We start from the raw sequence: 22265 nt of genomic DNA, 5'->3' as shown, positions 1-22265 counted from the left end.
GCTTTAAACCCTTGAAAAAGTAGTTTATTTTTGCATGAAAATAATGCAATGTGCAATGAAAAACGCACCTAGAATCCTTTTTAGAGATTATTTGCAATGAAAATACATTAAAGATCACTTTGATGTGCTTAAAACAAAAAAGAAACCACAAAACCTAAACTAGGAGACTAATCATTTGTAATCTTCATTGCAAGTAAAAATCAAAGACTCGTTATTGTCAATTCTAACAGTAGAACTACTATCAGCAGATACTATGAGCATCCAATTATCCATTTTACCACAGCTTCTTCCACTGAAGTACATGCAACAGTGATTAACACAAGCAAATTAGTCAGTTTCCCTTGGTTTTCCCTTGGAAAGCCATTAGGCAAAAGTTCTTGTTCAGGAATAGTGTGGCTTCCCAAGTGTAAGAAGGATAAGGATGCATCAATCAAAAAGACAAGCCAAATTTTATTTTGAGTCAAGGTACTGACATTCTATGTAGCTATGCTAACGAATCAAGCATTGGTGGCAATCAGTGCATTCAAGCATTCCCTTTTAAAAGAAGATAGAAATTGGCAAGGGTTCGGTTCTTGCTTTAAATTATGGAATAGATTCAACAGATTATAAAAGAAAGGGAGAAAAAGAATCTAATCCTGGCAGCAAGTTTTACTCTTTAAACACCTACAGAGCACACTGAACCAGAAATGTAGCTCTTCGTCCAAAGATAGAGGGATTTACAATTCTTTAAAGGAAACAGGCTTTTTACTGTACCTTCTTTTGAAATGTTCCAAATCACACTGTGATAACAAGGACAGGAATTCCCCACAAACTGATTTACTAATTTTGCTACTGCATCATTTGGGTGCAAAAATTGAACATTTGATCAAAGCCTAAGTCATAAGGGTCAACAATTTTCCAATGCCTCTCAAAACTCCTACTGTATCTCCATAAGAACATACCGAATTCTTCTGAGCTCACTTAGAATATGAAAATAGACGGAAATCTTCTTGTGAATCCAGCATGCCAGTCAATGATGCAACTGCTCCCAGCTACTCACCACCAGCAGGAGGTTTTTATGCCCAAAGCTCTGACATCAAAAGGACTGTGAGAACACTCCTCAATCTGCTGTTGGCAGAAGCACTCGAATTAGTTCAAACTTCACTCACCAGCTGCACACCAACAGCCTCTTCTAGATTCAGCTGCACTAAAGAAGTCACTGATCTCACTTCCAGTTACCATTTCCTCCATCTGCCAGTTAAACTGCTCCTGTGAGCCTCCCTATACACGTTTCAATGTGATAGAATGAGACTTACATCTTACACAGCTGAAAGTGAAATGTTCAGAAACTCCTCACAACAACAGCTCATTTAACAGATCAGAGGGGGTGATAGAGGGTATGAACAAAAAGCTAAGGATATGTCAATATGATGGCCTCTTTCACAAAGGCAGATATTTGCAAGGAGCACATCTATTTATATCCTGCTTCACCGTAACATAAAGTAAAATGGTTCAGTTGGACATTAACAGAAAGCTATTACACCTCACTGAGCTGTGGACATACTTCTTCAAAACAATTGTGGTAGGTTAACTGCTAGCCGATCATAAACATTTTTTAGAAAAATACAAAACTCAGCACCGGATCTTTGCTAAGAATGGTCAGCTAAACCAAATCCAACAATGACACCTTCTGCATTTATGCCTTTTAGAGGTTATTTTTTGACCCGGTAATGCAAGTTATCCGAAACTATGCTTTAAAAATGAAGGAGCAACTGTGCTATGCTATTTACCCACAGCTTTAATGATATTTAAGATGTTTGTCCTGACAAGCTTCAGCCTTCAGACCATTGTATACATATGATTGGACAAAGACCTTTCATAAATGGCAGTACAAACTTGCTAACAAATAAACCTGGGGAGGGGGCAGAGGAGAGAATTCAGTGTGTTAAATAAAGGACAAAATTCCATTTTAGACACAAATTTTTGAGTTATAGATTAAAGAACAACAAGAATTGGTGTTGGGAAAGAGATAAAAGAACAGAAAAGCTTAGCAGCAGATGAACAAAGACAGGTGAACAATGCAGTATACAAATGTTTATGCAGAAACCAATGGCTGCAGAGAGATAATGTCCCATTCCCTTCTAGAGATCCAAGATAAAGAATAGAAAAGAAACCCTTGAATAAGCATTGCACAGCCATGCTCTTCAAATCTACAGTTTGCTCCAGCAGCCTGGATACAAACATACAACAACCATATATAATATTCTTGGAAACTTAATTCTATATATGGGAGAAGAGTTCATATCATAAAGTGTCACATTGACAGGATTCTCATAATACATACATTAAACTGCAGGAGACTAACTTACGCACAAGAGTAGCAGTGGAGGCTGTTCTGTAATTAAGGCTGCTGAGCTTCCATAAATCTGGTTTCAGACATTATTTCCTCTAAAGCACTCCTTCAAAAAGTTATGAAATCAAAATAAGATTATAGGCAGGCTGAAAGTACAATTTTCCCAACAATATTTAATCATAATCTGTTGCTGATTTATGATCTCCTAGAAATAGAGCGTTCCAATTCCGCTTTCAAAAATCTCTTAACATTGTTACACAGCACATCAGTCCACCACCTCAAAGAAAAGCCAACAAAGAAACAAAGAAACACATAAAACCTACTTTAATGGGATTGCATAGATGCTACCTATCATCCAGAGTAAGCACCATATTAAGGCATTCACACAGATTCTTCTCACCTAAAGAGCACGGTGTGAATGACCTTATTATTCAGGTCTTGCATTGCCAAACGACTCATCTTCCCATTACTAAAAGGCTCAATTTGGAATGCAGCGTTTAACAAAAGCCCCTGGGTCATTCCTATCTAGCCATTACTAGGTGGAATGTACATGGGAAAACTGCCACTAAAGCTTAACTGGGCTCCCAAACCCCAACAGTCCTGTAGTCTTTCCAACCTGGTGGTGCCAGGATTACAGAATACTCTACCACTTCCATGAAAGCTCCTTAGATGTCACACCCATGAATTACAGTATTTTGTATTTACTGGCTATTCTTTAACTCTCTTCATATCTACAAAATAAGAAGAATTAGAGTAAGCTGGAAAATTTCAGAATCTATACACTTTAACAGTAAATTTACTGGCTATCACTAATCAGGACATCCAAAGTTGTTGCTATTTTTATGCAGGTAGTAAGAGTTATAGCATAGAGTTGTCTAGCTCACCAAAACTTAACAATGCTGTCAATATATATTAAAAGGTTTTTAAAAATGGAATGTATGCTACATTGCAGCCAATTTGAAGTTTATATGGCTCATTAACATTACCTGACAACCCACTCTTTATGAACATGCTGTCAAAAGTCCCATTTTTCCCAGAGAGTCCAAAAAATGCAACTGTATCAACTACTTTTAAAAGCCTAGAGTACAGTATCTTGAAACTTTAAATGTATCATTGTATTTAAAAAGATGTGGCACTACATTTCTCAGTCAAATTAACTCTGGGGAGAAGTAAATGTGTGAAAATGGTGATACAAAGATACATGAACTTAAATTAACCTACGCTACTGGAGTAAACTGACAGCACCTTTCAACTGAATAAAACACAAACCCATGGTATTTGTGTTTCATACCCAGAGCTATACCTAAAGCACTTCACCTAGAACACCCAGCTAGTTTGAAGCAGTTTCACAGACAGACTTTAAGTAGTATAAAATAAGTAAGACACTGATGTAAGGCAAATATACTGAAACATGAGAAGAAATGAAAAACAAAAACTTAATACAAGTTAAAGGAAGGAAAAAAGCATAGACAGAATTATGCTTAAGACAAGAAAGAACAAAGTAGTACTATCTGTCTCCTCAGATTTTCCTTCTTTATGCCTCTGTACACACACACAAAAATAAAATATAATCAGAGGACCACTGCAACAGATTTGAGTAATTCACCCTTCCCAAATTTTTAACAAATACTTTCTGGAAAACTGCTAACAAATCTAACCCAGTACACTGCACACCCCTTACAATTACTGGTATTTAGTCAAACCTATTTTTACTCCTGAGAAAAGTAGTAGTTGATCTTGATAGCAATTTACAGTTTTGTAAAATAAAAAGTGACCTAGCACTAGTGAGCAATGCAGTTAGTTACAAGTACTACATTTTTGACCTTCCAAGATTTAAAAGACACAACAAGTCTTTATATTATCTTTGCCATTGGGGCTTTTTTTTTTTAATTGAGAAGTACAAGCTATAAATTACAGATTTTCTACAAAATACCCAAACCCTCAACATCACAGTACTTACTGTAAAACAAACGCTTAATATTAGCTGCCTGCCAATATAATCATTTGAAACAAGTAAACGGAAGACTGTAGAAGAAAACATGTTTCCATTGCCATTTTTCTCCTGAGTAGCAAATTGCCTGAATAAAACCTTTTGAAAAAAAATTTCAGAACTTCATTTCGGTTGCTTTCACTTCAACAATAAATATGTATTCCTAATCTAACATTCACAGGAAATATTGCACTGTAAGATTGCTGTGATCACGTCTTCTGCTTAGTATTCAACCAAAAAGCAAGTCTCAAGTACAATACCCCTTGTAGAAGACAAGACATGAGAAAGTAATCCCGTTGAAAATTGCAAGTTAATGCCTCAATGCAAAGAGGCTAGTGTCAGGCATTCTGTAAGAGAAAAAAAATCCCACCACATTCCTTGTTCTGCATTAGGCACACGAGATCTCTCTAATTTCAGGCTAATGAAAAAAGGGCATCAATATTAAAAATTAAAACAATTAAAAAACCACTCCAAAACATCACACACTTCTGTAGATTATATTATCTGACAATGCACCCTAAACAAAGTATCCATCACTCATTTTGGTTTTTTTCCATCACCTTCCTAATCCAGCTTTCTACAGAGATCACACAAATCCACCAACACGTATCTTGTACTACAGGCTTAATTATGAAAATTAGAATCTGTGCAAATCTCTTAGTGTGAATAATCTGAATTCTTCTTAGACTCTATGTAAGAAATAGCTATGCCTCACTTCTTTTTCTGTCTCATTCCGTCTCACTCAGAAAGTGAAACCCTTCTTCAGTGCTGAAAACTCATTTTAACATGCTATTAAGAGAGACTGTAAAAACCAGGCTGTGACACAGTTTGCTCTCGATTCCACTTACACTTTGGATTATAGTATGCTAGATATATCCACATGCAGAATTATCCAACACGTCACAGAAAAAAAAACCATACTAGATTAACAACCCTCTTCCAACACTATCATAGACAGCACGAATATAATATTTTCCCCTCAGACAACATAAGGGGAGGTCTAAATAGGAACCCACGATAGCCGATACGAGCGCAGCATGCTTGCAAACAGCTACTGCTAACCCGAGGGACTAAACCTGAACAACTTACCCCTATAACCCTTGGCACCCCTAGAGCCCACCGCCTGAAGGGCTCGGAGCGCTCCGAGGGCCACCAACCGGCTCCCCACCTCCGGCTCCCAGAGGGAGCGCTTGCCCAGGGACCAACATCCTCCAACAAGTAACCGCGACAGGGCGGCCGGGACAGACCCCAGGCCGGGGCGGCGCAGGGCTGCGGCAGGCCGAGGGCGCAGCCCCGGGGCCGACCGGCGGCCCCACAGCGGGGCGGCGCGGGAGCGCAACTCCGGGCCGCCGGGCCGTGCCCCGCTCCGCCGGCGGCGGCCAGCCCTGCCTATATTAGGGAAGGGAAACGGGGCCAGCCTTTGCCCGCCGGACCGGGATCCCCCCGCCCTCACGGCGTGCAGGTGCAGCCGGCCCCCACCGCCAGCCGGCCCCAACGGCCGCCGCACGCGCCCCTCCCCCGCGCGGGCCCGCCCGCTCCGGCGGCGCGGCCGCCCTCCCTCAGCGGCTGCCCCCCGCTCTCCGCACTGCGGGCGCGGCCGACCGGCCCCCCCCCCCGCCTTCCCCCCGCTCTCCTCAGCGGAGTGCGCGGCCCCGCTGCCGCCGCTCCCCGCCCACAGGGGCGCCTTCCCCGGCTGAGCGGCGGGCTCCTTACCGCGGCAGCGCGGCCGGCGGGCTGGAGCCGGCGCGGCGGCGGCAGGTTTACGCACGAGGGGCGCTTAACCCCATCGCCAGCCCCGACAGCCGCCCGGGTTCCTCCTGCTGCCGCGGCGGAGAGAAAGGCCCGCCCCGCCGCGCCACCGCCGCCAATAGCCGCGCGGAACGCTAATGATTAACGGCCGCACGGACCAATTAGCAGCGTGGCGCCCTCCCCTGGCGCTGCCGGTGAGTGGTGGCTCTCAGCGCTTACGCGGGCGCAAGCCCGCCCAGAAGACAGCGGCCAATCGGAGGGCGCCGCTGCGTTGACAGACGGCCGTGACTACCAACAAGAACCCCGCCTTGGCGCGGAGACCGGCACCGCAACGCCCGCCCGCTGTGGGCAGCCGACCACTGCTGGTAGCACGGTGGCGCGCAGACGGACTGCTCCCGCGGTTAATGACAGCCCGGGTGTCCCCTCTTCCTTGGCTCCCCTCCCCCGGGCGCCGGCAACCCTCCCTTGACCGTAATGCGCCCGAGCAGGTCTACTGCCGCCTGGGACGCGATCTATCCCGAGCAGCAGCGCCCCAACCCCGCTGGGTGCCCCCCGCTAGCCCTCCCGGCAGGCGCACGAAGAGCCCACACCCCAACAGCGCCGGCGCAGGGCAGGATGGGAGCTGTAGTCCCGGCTTGGCCACGCACCCCGTCGCCCTCCGGGCCCCTCGCCCTGGCTCCAACCCTCAGCCGCTCCTGCCGCCCACCTCTAGAGCCGGCGGCCCTGCAGGCCCCTCGCTCAGCCCAGCCCTTAACGCCATGCCCGCGCCCGCCACCCTCTCCTCCCAGCCCGCCCGCCCGGCCCCCTCAGAGCGCCCTCTGCCGTGAGGTAACCGCGCCGCTTCCCTTCCCCCTTTCCGCCCCCTCCGGCTCCCTCAGCCCTCCCTCTCTCCCCCGCGCACCATCCGGGTGAAGCAGGGGCCGGTTACGAGGCACCGCCAGGCAGCAACATGCGGTTTAACTCGCTCCCGGGAAAGCGGGGCGGGGGGGGGGGGGGACAAAAAAACAAAGAAAAAAACGGTCCCCTAGCCCGGAAGCGCCGCGAGCGGCGGCGGGAAGCGCCCGCGTGCGCGCGCCTTTGCGCTCCCCACCCCCACCGCCCCGAAGGTCGCGCGTCATTTCCGGGCGGCGGCGGTTTGAGCCCAGAGCCCGCGAAGGTGTGAGGCGGCGGTGGCTGGAGCCGTGAGTGGTGCGGAGGCGCCTGGCCTAGTGGCCCTCGCCTGTGACCGGCCCCTCGGGGTAGCCGGGAGCGGGAGGGGCCGTTTCCAGCCTGTTCCCGGCGGTTGCGCGGTGGTGTGATGCGATGCGCAGCGGCCTGGGAGGAGGCGGGGGGGCGGTGGTGAGGGGCGGCCTGGGCCCCGCCTTACGGGTGGAGGCCGGGCCGGGAGCGCGGCCTAGCCCCGCGAAGCAGCGGGGTGTAACGCGCTGAGGGGCTGCGCAGTGAGCAGCGTCGGGGGGTGCCCTAGGTGGGACTCGTTCGTTGTAAAGGGACGAGCTTCCAGGTGACCCTTGTTCTTTCCCAGCCCGTGTTTGTGCCAGAAGGTCTCGCTAGTTCTGTTCGCTGTGGCCGCTGCTGGCTTATCACAGCCTGTGCTCAGGTAGTCCTGCTATTGCAGGACGCTGCTGTGTACAGGGAATTGCATAGGTTAAAAAAAAAAAAAAAATTGCCCCTAGGCAGGTATTAAGGTGTCTGTTTTCCTCAAGCCCAGTACAATGGCCCATGGAAAAACTGTTGTGTGCTGCAGAGCTTTGTGATGGCCTTTGTTCTGTCTGATTGCTTTTTCTTGCAACTTTTTTTAAAATGCTGTGTTCTAATGACTTGGGTAGTTTTTAAATTCTTTATTATTCCACTGGTGGAAAAACGGTTGATGAATCAATCAGCCAAGGTCCCATGATTTTCTTAGAGCCTTAAATTCCCTATTAAGTTTTATTGAACATACAGTCGTGGAGCAGTTAAGACCATCAAGAGGAAATTTATGAAGCAAACGCTTGATGGAAATACTCATTCGTTTTAGGCATCTGCTATTGACCTGCATTAAAAGGCTATACTTAGTGGCCCGTAAAAATAAATACTGGGTTTTTATTATGGTATCAGCTTGTGTTGACAAACAGCTATCGCAAAACTCATATAGTCCTTGAAGTTCTCATCAGTCTTGCACAGAACCTTCCAATAAAGAAACATATCACCTGGAGTAATATCCTCAACAAGCTGGGTCTCAGTACATACTGTTGCTGCTTTTGTAAGATCTGCAAAGACAGTTTTAACCTTATCAGTGACTGATGCAGAAACATTTTTTATGGTAGTATTGCTATGTACTGATGAATCATATATGCCGCCTCTAATTCAGATTTATGCTTCTGAAACTGCATGGGTTTTATTCAATGTTTCAGTGAAAGAATCTTGTCATAATCTAGTTCAACAGAAAGTTAATTATGTTAACATTTCATTCTGATAGTGTCACTCACAACAGGCTATGTAGCAAGCAGATCAGAAGTATATCATTTTCTCTGCTTTTATAGAATAGAAAATCATCACAGAAAATGAGTCAGAAATTTTCTTTAGGGGTGAATCACAGAACTGAGTGTTGAACAGGTTTGTTGGGTCCACCAATCCTGCAGCATGCTTGTTTAAGGTTGGCTGTACAGAAATGTTTAGTGTTTGGTTTTTGCCAGCAGTCTTGAAGTGCCTTAATCAACTTTTAAAGAAAAAAAAGAAATACTCTGTGGAAAATATTGTGATAGAACTATTGAAGTGATTATGATTGCTTTCCCAACAGTTAGAGCTGAAACATTTCTGTTTGCTCAACTGAGAGATGAAGTGGGTATTTACCAGAGCTTTATGACTTCTTTTCTGTGAAATGCATCTCTTGAGTATACAGGGCAAGCCAGAGGCTTTCCTTCTTCTGTTAAGCAAAGTTCAGTGATGGACATGCATCAAAGAGCCTTGATACTGATCTTAGTACTTTTATCTGCTGTTGTAATGTTCCAGAGGCCCAAGATACAAGAATATTGTTTCTTTAAAGATATGCGAGAGATTCCACTAATAAAAATGGGGGGGGAAGCCATAGTCTATAGTGCAGTCACACTTAGATGGCACTAAGTCTGGTTTGCAAAAGAAATCCAGATTTCCTTTCTCTAACTGGCTATTTCATTGAGATTCAGAAGGTATCCCTCTTTCTCTTTGGACAGGTTATGTTCTAGAAGGTCTTTAGTCAGAAGTCTGTATCAGGAGGAGGTTTAGCAGCACTGGGCTTGTCTCTTGTTAGGTTAGCACCTTGAGTGCATGACCTGATCTGAATGTAGGGAGAAAAGATCCTGTCTTTCTGCTGATAGTACCAGACTTGAGAACTGGGCTTTGTGTACCTTGATCGTGCTATTGGAAGCACAACAGCAGCCTCTCTCCAGCCGTGGAGTTCTTATTGCTGTGTGAATCACTTGCACTCATCCAGTGGGTAACATCAGATGTTCAGACCCTTGAGTTACATGTTTTTGAGACCAGGGTTGAAACCATATTTATACACGAGTCCTTAAGTGTGTGTATATACACGCACACACATATCTATGATTCCAGTTAGGATTGTTGTTTTCATACATGTGCAATAATATTTCTAGGGCTTTATATGTGGGACAAAGGATAACTTTTCAGGAATATTCTTAAAATAAATTCTCTAGCTGCTAAGTAATTTAATACAAACTAGAACAAAATCCACAGCAATGGTAAATACAACCCTTATACCTCAACTTTGAGTGTTGCTCGATATTTTAAATTTAAATTCACTTTTTTCCCCCTCATCGTCCAGCAGAATAGTACATCAAAATGGTTGTGGTTACACACCACTTCATTGTAGAAGTGGTAATAGTTGCCCAAGAAGGTATGCACAGGAGTTCTCCAATGTTACCCTGTTCAGTACTTCCACAATGGCAATCTCATGGAACTTGACTGTAGGCTTGTCTGCAGCATTTTCTTTCCAGTTCTCTGAATGTCTGTGATGCGTATCTTGATAGGTATGCCTATAATTCATCATATAACCAAAAAAAGCACTTACTCATTTTCTGTCTGTCTGAATGTCATTAATCTGACTGGTGATGCCAGTGACAGGATACTCCAAAATCCTCATTTTTCTAGGGTTCTACAACAGTTTAGTGGATTTCCAGAACAATCAGGTCCTTTTTTTTTTTTTTTTTTTTCCTTTTCCCCTTCCTTCTTTTTTGGGAGGGGGTGGTCTTTTTTTTTAATTTAGTTTGGGTTGTTTGTTGTTTTTTTTTTTTGTCGAGTTACAGACATTTTTGTCAACAGTACTGACAGTGCCAATTTTTTTTTTTCCTCCAGAAGTGGCAAATTCCTGGTAACTTATTTTTGCAGTACTCTCTAGTCCTCTATTCTTTCCCTTTTTCTTTGTCTGTCCCTGATTTTAAGACAATATTAACTGTCAAACAAGACAGGGCCCGGCTGACTCGGCGATGTGAGAGGTGTACAGCAGGGGGTCAGCGAATCCCACTCCCGCATCCTGCAGCACCAGGGCCAGGGGCTCCGTGCGCCGCGGCCCGCCGCGGCCGCGCCGCCACCGGGGTAAGCACCATGGAGAGGGGCTCTCGGGGGCCTGGGACTTCCCACCGTCTTGGAAAACTTCCAGTAGGAACTCCCCTTCCCATCCCAATGGAAGCATTTCTCAGTTTTAGTCCAGCGTAGGCCCGTGGAAGATGGAGTGTTAGAAGATGTTTGTATGGTTGCGCTAGAGCAAAAGCCCAGGCTCTTTCAACTTGGGATATAGATAGATAGATAGATACAGTGCAGTAGTGCAGTTATAGCCAGATTCTCTTCACTGACGAGAAGGTAACTTCAGCTGGAAGAGTGTACATCAAGTTTTGTAGCTAAAATTTCATAAGTGGAATTCTTTAGGAATATAGAGGTCTTGTTCTTTCACTGTGGCATATAGTTTCATTTGAATCAATCTGTTTGTTCTACCTCCTCACCTGTACTCCATGACAGTAGAAGAAAACTGTTGCAAACTCTGTTTTGCATGACCATGCTTTATTATGTTGATTACTTTAACTATTTGCATTGTCCCCAGGTCTATCTTACTTTCTAACCAGTCAGTGTAAAAAAACAGGTTACTTAGTCCTGCAGATCCTTGAAGTGAATGACCGTTTAGCTCAGCACATTTCTTCTTGTGAATATAATGGTTTATCCCACCAAATCATCTCTGACTTCTTCCAAGTTGCTCCAGAAATACATCCATATCAAAAAATCTGAGTGCAACATGTTCAGAATTTTGCTGTCAAACCTGGTGGTACGATATCTACTGTTAACAATACAGGAAGCGTATTTTGGCTAATATTCTTTGTTCCTATGATCGTTAAGGTAATCCTGCTCCTCACATAGGCCATGAATCCAAAATAATTAGGTAATGCTTTGATGTAAATGTTTGTTGCTTTCCTCACGTTTAGTTAGTGCACTGCTACGGAGCTGTTCAACCATTTGTTTGTTTAAAGTCTATTCAAGTTATAAGAGAACAAAAGCTAGTATTTCTTCTCTGACCATGTCCCCTTGGACAAAAATGAATGAAGAATCCACATTTTTAGTCTGAAGCACAGTATGAGAATTTTCATTGATTAATTCTGTGGTTTAAGATTGTTTCTTTCTGAGGGGAATAAAGTTCCTTACTCTTCTTTTTTATTATTTTATTTTTTTCCTTCCCCCACACTGGGCATATTTTGCCCTTTTTTCCTGATTTGATTCTTAGGATTAAAAATTTCAGAGGACTGTTAGTTCCATCATCAGAAGGTTAAATAACCTGTTTTTCCTGTAACTTTTCTGAAAAATGTTTACTAAAAGAGTTATATTTCAGTGTCTATAAGTAAGCTTTATTTGAATGGCCAATAAGTTTCATCCATGAATAGGGAACTCTCTTAAATTATTTCATAGCATTGAGGAAGTGATACATGCTGACCTCTTCATACTGGAATAGTTAGAATATTTTATTGATACTGAGGTGGTGGGCTCTTCCTCCATCGTCTGCATTATTTTATGCTTTCTAGGGAGAATTCTCAAGACTTGAGAAAAGTTATGTAGACATTGAATATTTCAAGATGGAGTGATTATTGTTGTTCCATGAAGCTTTATTCTGTAACATATTGCAGACCTGTCTTTTAAGTAAGACATCTTTTTTTGGTTTTGTTCCCCTTAGGTTCAACATGGCTAGTACATTCCAGGAAACACCTACACTTGAAGCTTCTTATTCAGAAAATGTTGATGCTAAACTGTCCTTTCTACCTGAAAGACTGAGAAAGAAACTGCTTCCCTTTCAGGAGAAAGGCATCATATTTGCACTTCAGAGAAGTGGCAGGTAAAATCCTTATTGTATCATATGCTGAAAATAATTATGTTAGGTAAACGTAAATTAATTTTTGCAAAGGCTATGCAATACCTGCAGCTCTTAGGTGGGTTATATTGCAGAAATCTTTCGTAAACTATAAGATAACGTTGTTTAAAATGAGAGGTTGTTTTGTTTTTTCCCCAGAGGATGAAGAAATGTTTAATAATGCATTATGCAAAAGAGGATTGTAGTATCAAAGATCTCCTCTTGTAAGAGGAGGTTGGTATCAGTAGGACCATTCTTTTTGTCATGTTAATAGAGAATTCTTAAAATAAGTTAATTCACATTTGTTTCTTTAGTTCTTAATGGTGTGGTAGAGCTGTTAAGAGAATGACTAACAGATCTTGATGCATCTGTGTGATAGTCTATTTTAAACTTGGTACAATTCTGGCGTGTAATCAGGGTGTTCTGGAACTCACTGAGCTGCAACAGCAGAGCAGAAGAAGCCTTGCAGAGTGCTCAGTTAGCAAGTGCAGCAACTGATAGTGTAGGCATTCAACAATTAAGTACCTGATACATCAGAAAAATAGTTTATGCAGCAGAGGCTGGAAGTATTTTGCTGAATAAGAGCCTGTTACTGAGTTACAGGGCAAAGAAGAGGAAAAGCGAATGCTATTTCCACTTCTATAAATTTTAGAAAATTTAGGCAATTGCAACTTAAAGCTGTGAAACTACTGTATGTTGTTCCTTTGGAAAGTAATGACATTTTAGAGGTCTGGCATAAATGAAATTATTTTAGCTTAGGTTTTAAAGAAGGATGAAGTTAGTTTCTGATCATTTCATCATCTTGCTCAGAACAAGAGGCTTAGAGTCTAAGGGGGTTGCTTGCTAACGTTTGTGATTTTTTTTCAGGAGAAAAGAAATGTGCATCTCTTTCTCTAAAGGTGAAAAATTGGAGAAGAAATGTTTATCATCAGTTCTTGCAATTATATGGAACTTGATCAATTAAAATTTCCTCTGAAGTTTTTTGCTTTAATTCTATTCATTTGGCCAAAAATCTTCAGCAATTATAACATTGCTGTCTTCAGGGAATGAAGCAAGCCATCTATTTAATGCTGCCAGACTAGGTAGCAGAGTAGAAAGATGAGCCCAGCCGTTAACGTGCAAGCCTGAGATTTAAAAAGCTTTATGCTGTATAGGCATTAACTTCTCTGTGACCACTGCTCATATTAGGCACTTTCCTGCTGCACAGTGTGACTGTGAGAATGAATGCATATAGTATTAATGGATTGCTAAGACTTTGATAGAATAGACAACAAAGTCTACGTTAGAGTGGAATTTAATAAATCCAGAGCCCTTGGCTACTGTATCTCAGTTGATCTAATTCTAATAAGGGAAAGTGAGGTTTATATAGTATGCAGTTGAGGTGCATTTGTATGTACAAATAGTGTAATAACAGAAGACATTAAATGTGTATAGTTTCTTTAATGTTAATTAGTGCAGGCTAGTGGATGTATTTGAAAGTAGCATAATCTTTTGCAGCCTGTTATGTAATATAGAGGTTCCTCAGGAAGCAGCTTAACTGTAGGACTAGATAAATTTTAATCAGATATTTCTTTCTTATTTTTGTTTAAGAAGTAACAATTGCCTGCAATAAGTATCTAAAAAGGTTTGGAATACCTAAGCTAATGACTCTCTGTCAAGGAGGGAATTATATTATTTGCAGTAGGGTTATGGGCTTTATATTGTTTTCTTTTCTTGAAAGCCTTCACTAACAAAAGACTGTTGAGCAAAATGACACTGATGGTTTTACTGTGGCATGTGTATGAAAGTATTTTCATCGTGATTGCAAGACATCTTGTTCCTTGGCATAGCAAATTCTGTATGTTAGCTGGGTCAAATTGAGGAATTGTGTGCACACTCTCAGCCAGCCTCTATATAAAGTAAAATGTATTAAGTCAAACTTTCCTGAGGAGTATTTTTTAAAATCTGTCCCTTGCTCAGGCAGATCTAATTTTCTTTCTGTCCCAAAACAGAGAACAAGAGCCTCTGCTGCTTGTAGCTGAATTTTCTTACTAGTTTGTCAGCCCTTGGCTCACCCAAGTCTTTCCCTTTTGTGTACTCCTTAATGATTTAAGCCTTCTTTCTGTATTCCCAGTGGTATATTTTAGCAGGGTCTGGTACTTTTTCATAGAAGTGTCTTTTGTATTTTTAAAAATATATAAACATAGGACTTGAAGTAAGCAGTATGTCCATCTCAGCTCTTCTTTCTTCTCTCCCTCAGGCTATGCACTCCCTTTGCAGTCATCACTTAATCCATGCTTTGCTGTAGTGGCAGGAAACTGGTGTAGAGAAAGTGCTCTATTGTTGGCTGAAGAGATTTGATTAATATTATCTTAGGTTAGACAAGCACCCAGCGTGAAAAGGGACTTACTATGAGAACACACTTTTATTTCTTGCATGGAAGGGGGCTAGGAGTAAGCTATTAATTCCCTCGCCTTTTCCTGGAGCATCAAATAAATATGCTGTTGTGATTTGTGCTTTTGATTCATTAGTAAATGACTCAAAGGCTTTTTCAGTAGATGCTCCAAAGGCATCGTCTAGACTAACAGAGACTGCCTAACAGTTTTCTAGGAAATAATAATTCTAGAGCCAACAAGGCAGTGTATAGTTCAACATATGCTAAGATACCTTTTAGCTCACAGACATGCCTTAAAGGTAAATAACTGCATGGCTGCTTATTCCTTACTAGAGATTATTCTTCGGCAGTGCACTTGGGAATAGGTACCTAGGGATGGAAACAATGTTTGGTCTTTATTTATAAACCCAAACATTAATGTGCAGAAAAGATAGGCACACACAAATTCTGTCCTTGAAAACTATTTTATTTTTATGCTTTTCTTTCAGGAAAACTGTAAGTTACTTTTAAAAACAGCATTAATATGTATTTATTTGTTTACATGTGCTTTAAAATGTCTCTTAAATAGAAAGCAACAAACTTGTCCCTTCCAGGAACATAAACTCTTAGCAATGGGCTTAGGAAGTATTTAGGGTTATTAGGGTCAGTTGTGTGTACACTGTTGGGAGGTGGAGATGAGCAATTCTCTCTGTTTGCTCTTTGCTGGTTATTAGTCATAGTTTGGGCAGATGTGGACAAATCCCCATTTCCTAAGAGCTCAGGGTAACCTAATCACAAGTGAAGAGGCATAAACTGAAAACCTTAAAGTAAAGATGTCATCTTGCTTATTGGGTGTAGTTGTTCTGAGCAACAGAGTGTAATTTTCAGGCCTATTTTATTCTTCCATGTAAAATCTATGAAGTATGCAGGAGGAAGCTGACTTGAGGATGAAGGCCTAAACAATACTGAGAAGTCACCAGCCAATGGTCAGATGTTAGTGAAGAGGAGGTGGCAGTGTTGAAGCACAATACTCTGGAAAAAGTGGTAGAAGTTTGGGCAAAATATCCAAGATGCCGATACGTGGGCAAATGGCTTGATTGTACTGATAAGGATTGTATTCAGTCTCTTTTGAGCCCACATCTCTCTTTGGATATTAATGATTTTTACTGTTGCTGTTCACTAACATAGTACTTGGAAACTCACAATCTCTTTCTACCATGTATTCTTGTTTTATATCGTCTCTTTTTAGAAGTGTGTGACGTCTGTCTTGTATTACAAACAATTTGGTCACCTGAATATACTGTAAAAGTCAGAGGCATGCTATTGTTTGAAAGTTAGCTCTCTTGCTACTGGGTAACGTGTACAAACCATATCACTAAATGCTTTACCAAGTTTTATATTAAAAACTGTCAGCGTGTGATTTGAAAACATCATTATTTAGCATTGCTTGCCGTGTTGACAGTATCTGAAAAAGATGCCTTCAGGCACACAGATATCTTTTTTTTTTCTAGAAATGTTGGCAGAACAATTTGTTTAAGCTATCTTGCTTGTGGATGCAAAAGAGGACTTGGAGATATTTACCACTCATGAAATGAACTTTTCCATTATAATTGTATGCTCGAACTGTTTTACTGGGGTGATCTAGTTTCCTTCTGGGTTTTCTTCTCAGTTTCTTACACAAGGTTCAAGTGCATTAACATTGTAATTTCTGTTTTCTGGCAAAAAAAAAAAAAAAAGGTTTTTTGATATAAATTTATCTAAATATTGAAATGCTTATTGGTACATTTACCAGGATCTGTATTTTACTCCACTGTTGATTTATAGATAATTTTGCTTTTTAATGGTACTTTTATAAGTTTTAGAGATAATACATTAACTTATATGTTCTGGAGCATGTGATTTTTAGTTTCCCATACATGCTGGCTTAATGTCGTTTATTGAGTATAGACACAGTAAAAAAGAGGCAAATGACAACGGATGCCAGTAACGTGATATGCAGAGTTCATGTCTGGCATTAAGAGCTATCAGTTTTAATGAAAGGGTATTTGTTTTGTTAGGCAGTCATTTTCTAGAGTAAGAAAAAGTTGTATGGTGTTTAATGTTGTTTTGGGTAGCAGGCTACAGAGAATCATTATGATAGTGAGCTCATTAGAGAATGGAGTGCGTGTGTCCCCTATTATAATGAGTCAGTTGCCTGCACTTCAAAATACCACTTTTTTTTTCCACTGACTGTGTCTCTGATCTCTAGCAAGCTACACAGGAGAAACACATAGTTGATTCTTCATTAATTAAAACAGATTTTTAGTTCAAAGACTTTATCAGTCTTCATAGAAATTAATTCCACCCTCCCACCCTCAAAATAGACCAGAAAAACAGAGGCTCAAATCAAAAGATCCTCAAAGCTTATGAACATAGCTAAAAGGTTCTAGCTCCAGTTCCTCACTGGAAAGGTAGAGTATATACAGTCTGCTGAGGTTTTAGTAGTTGAATCATACAAATGATAGCTCTTGGGTAGGAAGCAAATAGACATGTTTAGAATTCCCAGGCACAGTATAGCCCTTTGTAGGGCCAGGAATTTCTGATATAAGTCGTATTTAAATTCTTGGGCAAATTTCTACACAAATTTCTTTAGCTTTCTAGGATGGTAGTAGGGAGGAGTGATGAGAATGCACAGAAATTGAGTCTAGATATCTGTGCATCACGGTAGACTAACTTTTTTTTTTCCCCTTTGAAATTCAAAATTCTCAGAAATCCTTATTCTGAATCTGCTTTGTTGTATTTCATTCAGCCTGCCTGAACTTAAAAAAACCCACTCTATAGTCTGCATGTCCAGTGTGTTGGGCAGGGGTGGGGGGGTGGAAATGTCTTTTGATAGAATTTTTTAGACCTTGAGGAAGAGGTTAAGCTTTCTTTGTCTAGACTCTGAACTAGATAGCCTGAATCAGGTGAATTCTTCTCTATTAGCCATTGAGTAGTATGAAAGGTGTAATTTCCATTTGAGTTGAGTGTCTAAGGGAGTTATATTTCTAGCTTTTGGAAGCTGATATAATAGGAGAAAATATGTTCAGTCTATGTTTGCTTCCATGCACATTTTAGTTTGTGCTAGAACAGTAGGTCCTTTTCTCTTACACTTTTGTTTAACTATTTTTCCCTTTCACTCCTATTTTTGTCATTTTTACTGAGTTTGGTTCTGGTTTTTATGTTGTCTGTTAATCTTTCTTTCTCCTTCTGTGTAATGCTGCTGTTGCTTTCTGTCTTGTATTGCCTTTTTAAGTTACCAGAGCTTTTGTTTTACTTTGCTTTTATCTTTACTGTTTTTTGAACTATGATTAGTGATTGATTTGCTTTTTCAGTGTATTTCTTTTCTTCAGTTTCTTATCTTTCATAGTAGCTATGAATAAGAAAATTTCAGAGAAGAAAATAGATTTTTCTTCCATTTCCATTTTGAAGCACTAACCCTCGATGCATGTTTACATATCTGTTACTGTCTGCATCTAATTTTTCTGTCCTTTGTTTGAAAGGTCATAGGTTGCTGCAAGTCTATGTTGTGATTAAATGCAAGACCAATTGCTTTTTACCTGTCTACAATAATTTTTTTTTTTCAGAATCAGCTACGTGGTTCAAAGGAATGCTTATCAAAAATATTTTACAGGCTACTGTTGGATTGTCTCCCAGTATTATTTCTCAGTATTTCTCTTCTGGGAGATGTGACATCATTATTTTCAGTTGAATTTTGCTTTACTGTTTTCATCTCTGTTATAAGTTCCTCACAACACTACAGTCTATTAGTTTACTTAACGTCTTAGTTTAACTTAAGCAAGTAGCATGCAACTTAATTTATGCAGTGAAAACATTAACCATTAATTTCTAAAAGAAGAAAAGTTTAACAGAAATGATTGATATGGAGAGTTCATATTTTATGGAGCTGTAGCTATTTGATAGTTATCAGTATATTATCAGTATTTATACTGATAATATTATAAGATTATATACTGAGTTTGTATACTGGTAAGTATCAGTATTATAAGTATTTATGGAGAACATTTATAAGAAGAATTTTTAGTCCAGTTTTATTCATATTGGGCCATTTTCTTCTGAATAAGTTGCTGGAAATCTTTGAGCATTCTGACTATTTCCTTGTAAGCACATAACAATGACTATCTGTCATTCTCATATGCTGCAGGTAGGATATAGAACTGGTGTAAGTACCAAACAAAATATCCTTTAGTGACTCCAGATTTTGTAGTATCACTGTTGTTGTGAGACTGGAGTTAATTTGAATTCTTGTTATTAAACTTGTGACCAATTTGATCTTAAGATGGAGAGTTCAGAGTTTAACATGAAGAAGATAAATTCAAAAACAGACAAGATGAAGTTAATCATAGTCTCTTTTGGGAGATCTAATTATTCTCTCTGGTTTTGTCACACTGACTTTGATAGATGCCAAATTAATTAAATTTGCATGTTAGAAAATGAAATTCCTTTCACATTTGTTTTTTTTTTTTTTTGTCATGTCTAGGAATATTTCTATGAATGTTTCATTTTTATTTTAATTTGTACTTGGTGACTTGCAGCATGAAGTGCCATCAACAAGTGTCTCCATTATTTGTAGATCTTCAGATCAGAGATAACTGGGAGTAAAAATAATTGTAACTTTTTAATGTGATTTCTGTGTCTAGTCTCAGTAGACTGTGGTTAGATAGTCTGAAAGAGATGTTTGAAACAAGGCATAAGTCTCTTGCTAGAGTAAGAAAGAAATCTTTTATTCCAACGTATTCAGCAACTCATTTTAGATATATGAAATGACTGTAATTTTGTGATAAATCTGAGTTCTTAAACCCTGCATAATAACAGATGAGCAGTTGTTTCCAGTCTTGGAAAACGAAGCTGAAATGTAATCCTTGGGGAAAAAGAATGGAATGGCTATTTAATGACTATGTAGAGGATCAAACAGTTAATACATTTCAGCAATTAAATGTGGAGTAGCTCTGTGAGTACTGTGTTTTTAAAGAAAGGTTTCTTTTTTTAAAGATGTTGGTTTGTAATGTTTCAGAGTACATTTCACATCTCAGAAGTGCCAAAGGAGAGAGAGAGATGATTAAATGAAGATGCTAGCTCACAGAATGAGGTTCAGATGCAGGAAGTATGAAGGAGAGATTGAGCCAAATTCTGCAGAGCTTTCATGGCCAGGGAGGCTTGTTTGGAAGTGATGCTGGAGGAACTGGGAAGCAATTCAAATGGAACAAAAAATGCATTGTCAGTAAGTGAATGTAGAATGTCATTCAAGAGAGGAACTGTGTGGGTTAAAAAAAAAGAAGATTTAAGAACAGAAAAAAGCAATGGTAGTAATCCGAGAAATTACCTGGGCTTAAATGTGGACGTTTAGCAGCAGGAATAGAGAAGAAAGCACAGATTTTTTTAGAAATGCAGGGCACAATTTGTTAGAATGGAAAAGAAGAACCAAGTGAGATAAAGACTACCAGTGTAGGTAATAGGTTGTCAACAGTGATGGAGAGAGAGGAAATGAGTTTAGTGTTAGCTGTGTGCAATGAAAGTTTGCAGCGGGAGAATCCACAATGAAAAATCGGTGTGTTTAACTGTAAGCGTCAGGGAGAGGGCAGAATGAAAGTGATAGCTTTGAGTACGTGAGACAAGCTGCTCTAATGCGAGTGAGAAAAGCAAGGTCTTAAACAAGTATGAGTCAAATTCTGACTGACTTAATGGAAGTTGGAAGGAGAGGAAGAACATAGGCAGAAAACTACCCCAAAGGTAGCTGGGTAAACAATTTAAATCCACATACTTTATGATGTCTTTGTGTTGTTTTGAAGGGGCAACAAGTTAGAGTAGAGGGGATAAATCAATGTAGAAAAGATCAGCAGAATTGCTTAGTTCAGAGATATATGTCAGAAAAGAAGTGCGATATTCTGTCAACAGTTGAATGGATGGTTGTTTCTGAAGTATTTGGAAGGTACAAAAGTATTTTGAAGTATTGGTATGGAGAAGGAACCAAGCGTAGGAGAAAACTGAACACTGGTTTTCAGAGCTTGGGGTACAGGAGGGAAAAGACATTGAATCTGGGAACTATTGAAAGTGAAGAGACTAGTGACGAGACATTTTTCTAGGTAATTCTTTTCCCTATTGCCTAATTCAGCTAACTTTAAAGGAGGAAGACATGAAGAGAGTAGTTCTGCAGCTCTTGCTGTGCAGATCACTGCAGGGGGAGGGTCACTTGGGAAGCAGAGTTTATTGGAAAAGTAATGATAAGCACCTAAATTTCACTGAAAGTCATTAGACTACATACTAAGGAAGAGCTACTGTTGATCACAGGTATTTCAGTCATGCCAATTAATACTGAGGTTAAGGTTTATAGCCTAGATTGTCAGTAGTTGAAATTAGTTGATGTTATTCCAACTGTTCCAATTAATTGAAGTCAATTTTTCTTGCATTGAGTTAGCCGGTGAACCAATTTGTCTCTGAAGCCAGTGACTGAATAGGTAAAGTTTTCACTATCACTATTAGCTGTCTTCTTGACTAGAATTTTTATCAGTTAACGGTTCAATTAATATATTCTAAAAACCTATTGAAGTGTCTGAGCTTAACCTTCAACTTGACCACTTTGATATGTGTTATTCCACACATCTTTGTCAAAGCTAAAATACTAGAATGTGTTGGCAAATGTGCTCTTATAGCTTTCAAATCTTAATAAAGCATTTTAGATGTTTTTTTCAGTTACATGTTGAGTAATGTTGGAGAAAAGCATAAGACAGCACAACCATTCTCCTCTACACTCCTTTAGAGAATCATTAACACTGCAGATGTGGCAACTTAGTGCATTTTACATTAGATTGAGGGTTGTTTTTTTATTATTTAGGGTTTTTGAAATACCTAGTGTAGTTCGAGAGCAAGGATATAATCTCGCTTAAATCTTCTGGGGCTCTATTTTTGGTGAAACAACCTTGATTATTTTTGCAAGGAAGTCAGCTCTCTTTGTTCTAGTTTTAGGACTGCGTGCTGTGATTACTGACACACAAATGTAATGGTTGCTTGCGCAGTTTTATATAAAAATGTACTAAGTTCAGATTCCTTAAATAACCCTTGGTAAAGATGTTAGTGCTAAAGTGTTGGCTTGTGAGTAGGAGGTAAATTATATGTTGTAGCGTTATATAAAACTGACTCACATGAGTAGGTGAGAATCCCAAGAATATCAGGACACCCACACTAGTGAAAGAAAGATGCGAGCTTCCTCTGTACAACATGTTCCAAAGACTGCATTAACAAAAACAGCTTTAATTTATTTGAGTAGTAACAAAATTTTTCAGTGTTTTAAGAAATGAAGTGCTACTGCTTTGACTGTTTGTCTTGGAAAATGCATTTAAAAGTGAAGTTGTTCTGAAAAAGTTACCTGCGGTTCTAACTACTTTTTTCTGGATAAATAGCTGTTGAAAATTAATCAAGAAGTTAAATTATCCCCACAAGCAAG

At 40.2% G+C, this 22265-nt stretch overlaps 1 protein-coding gene across 1 annotated transcript in view; it reads left to right on the top strand.

Annotated features, from left to right (window-relative positions):
* The first annotated feature begins 12265 nt into the window (after positions 1-12265).
* ZRANB3 (zinc finger RANBP2-type containing 3) overlaps positions 12266-22265 on the top strand; it is a 48124-nt gene continuing 38124 nt past the window's right edge. The window contains exon 1 of the mRNA XM_050900375.1: positions 12266-12417. Coding sequence (XP_050756332.1) covers positions 12266-12417 — 152 coding nt within the window. The remainder of the gene's footprint in view (positions 12418-22265) is intronic.

Source organism: Gymnogyps californianus, chromosome 7, assembly GCF_018139145.2.
Source record: "Gymnogyps californianus isolate 813 chromosome 7, ASM1813914v2, whole genome shotgun sequence".
In the NCBI taxonomy this organism is placed as follows: domain Eukaryota; kingdom Metazoa; phylum Chordata; class Aves; order Accipitriformes; family Cathartidae; genus Gymnogyps; species Gymnogyps californianus.
This window is presented reverse-complemented; position numbering and strand designations above follow the sequence as displayed.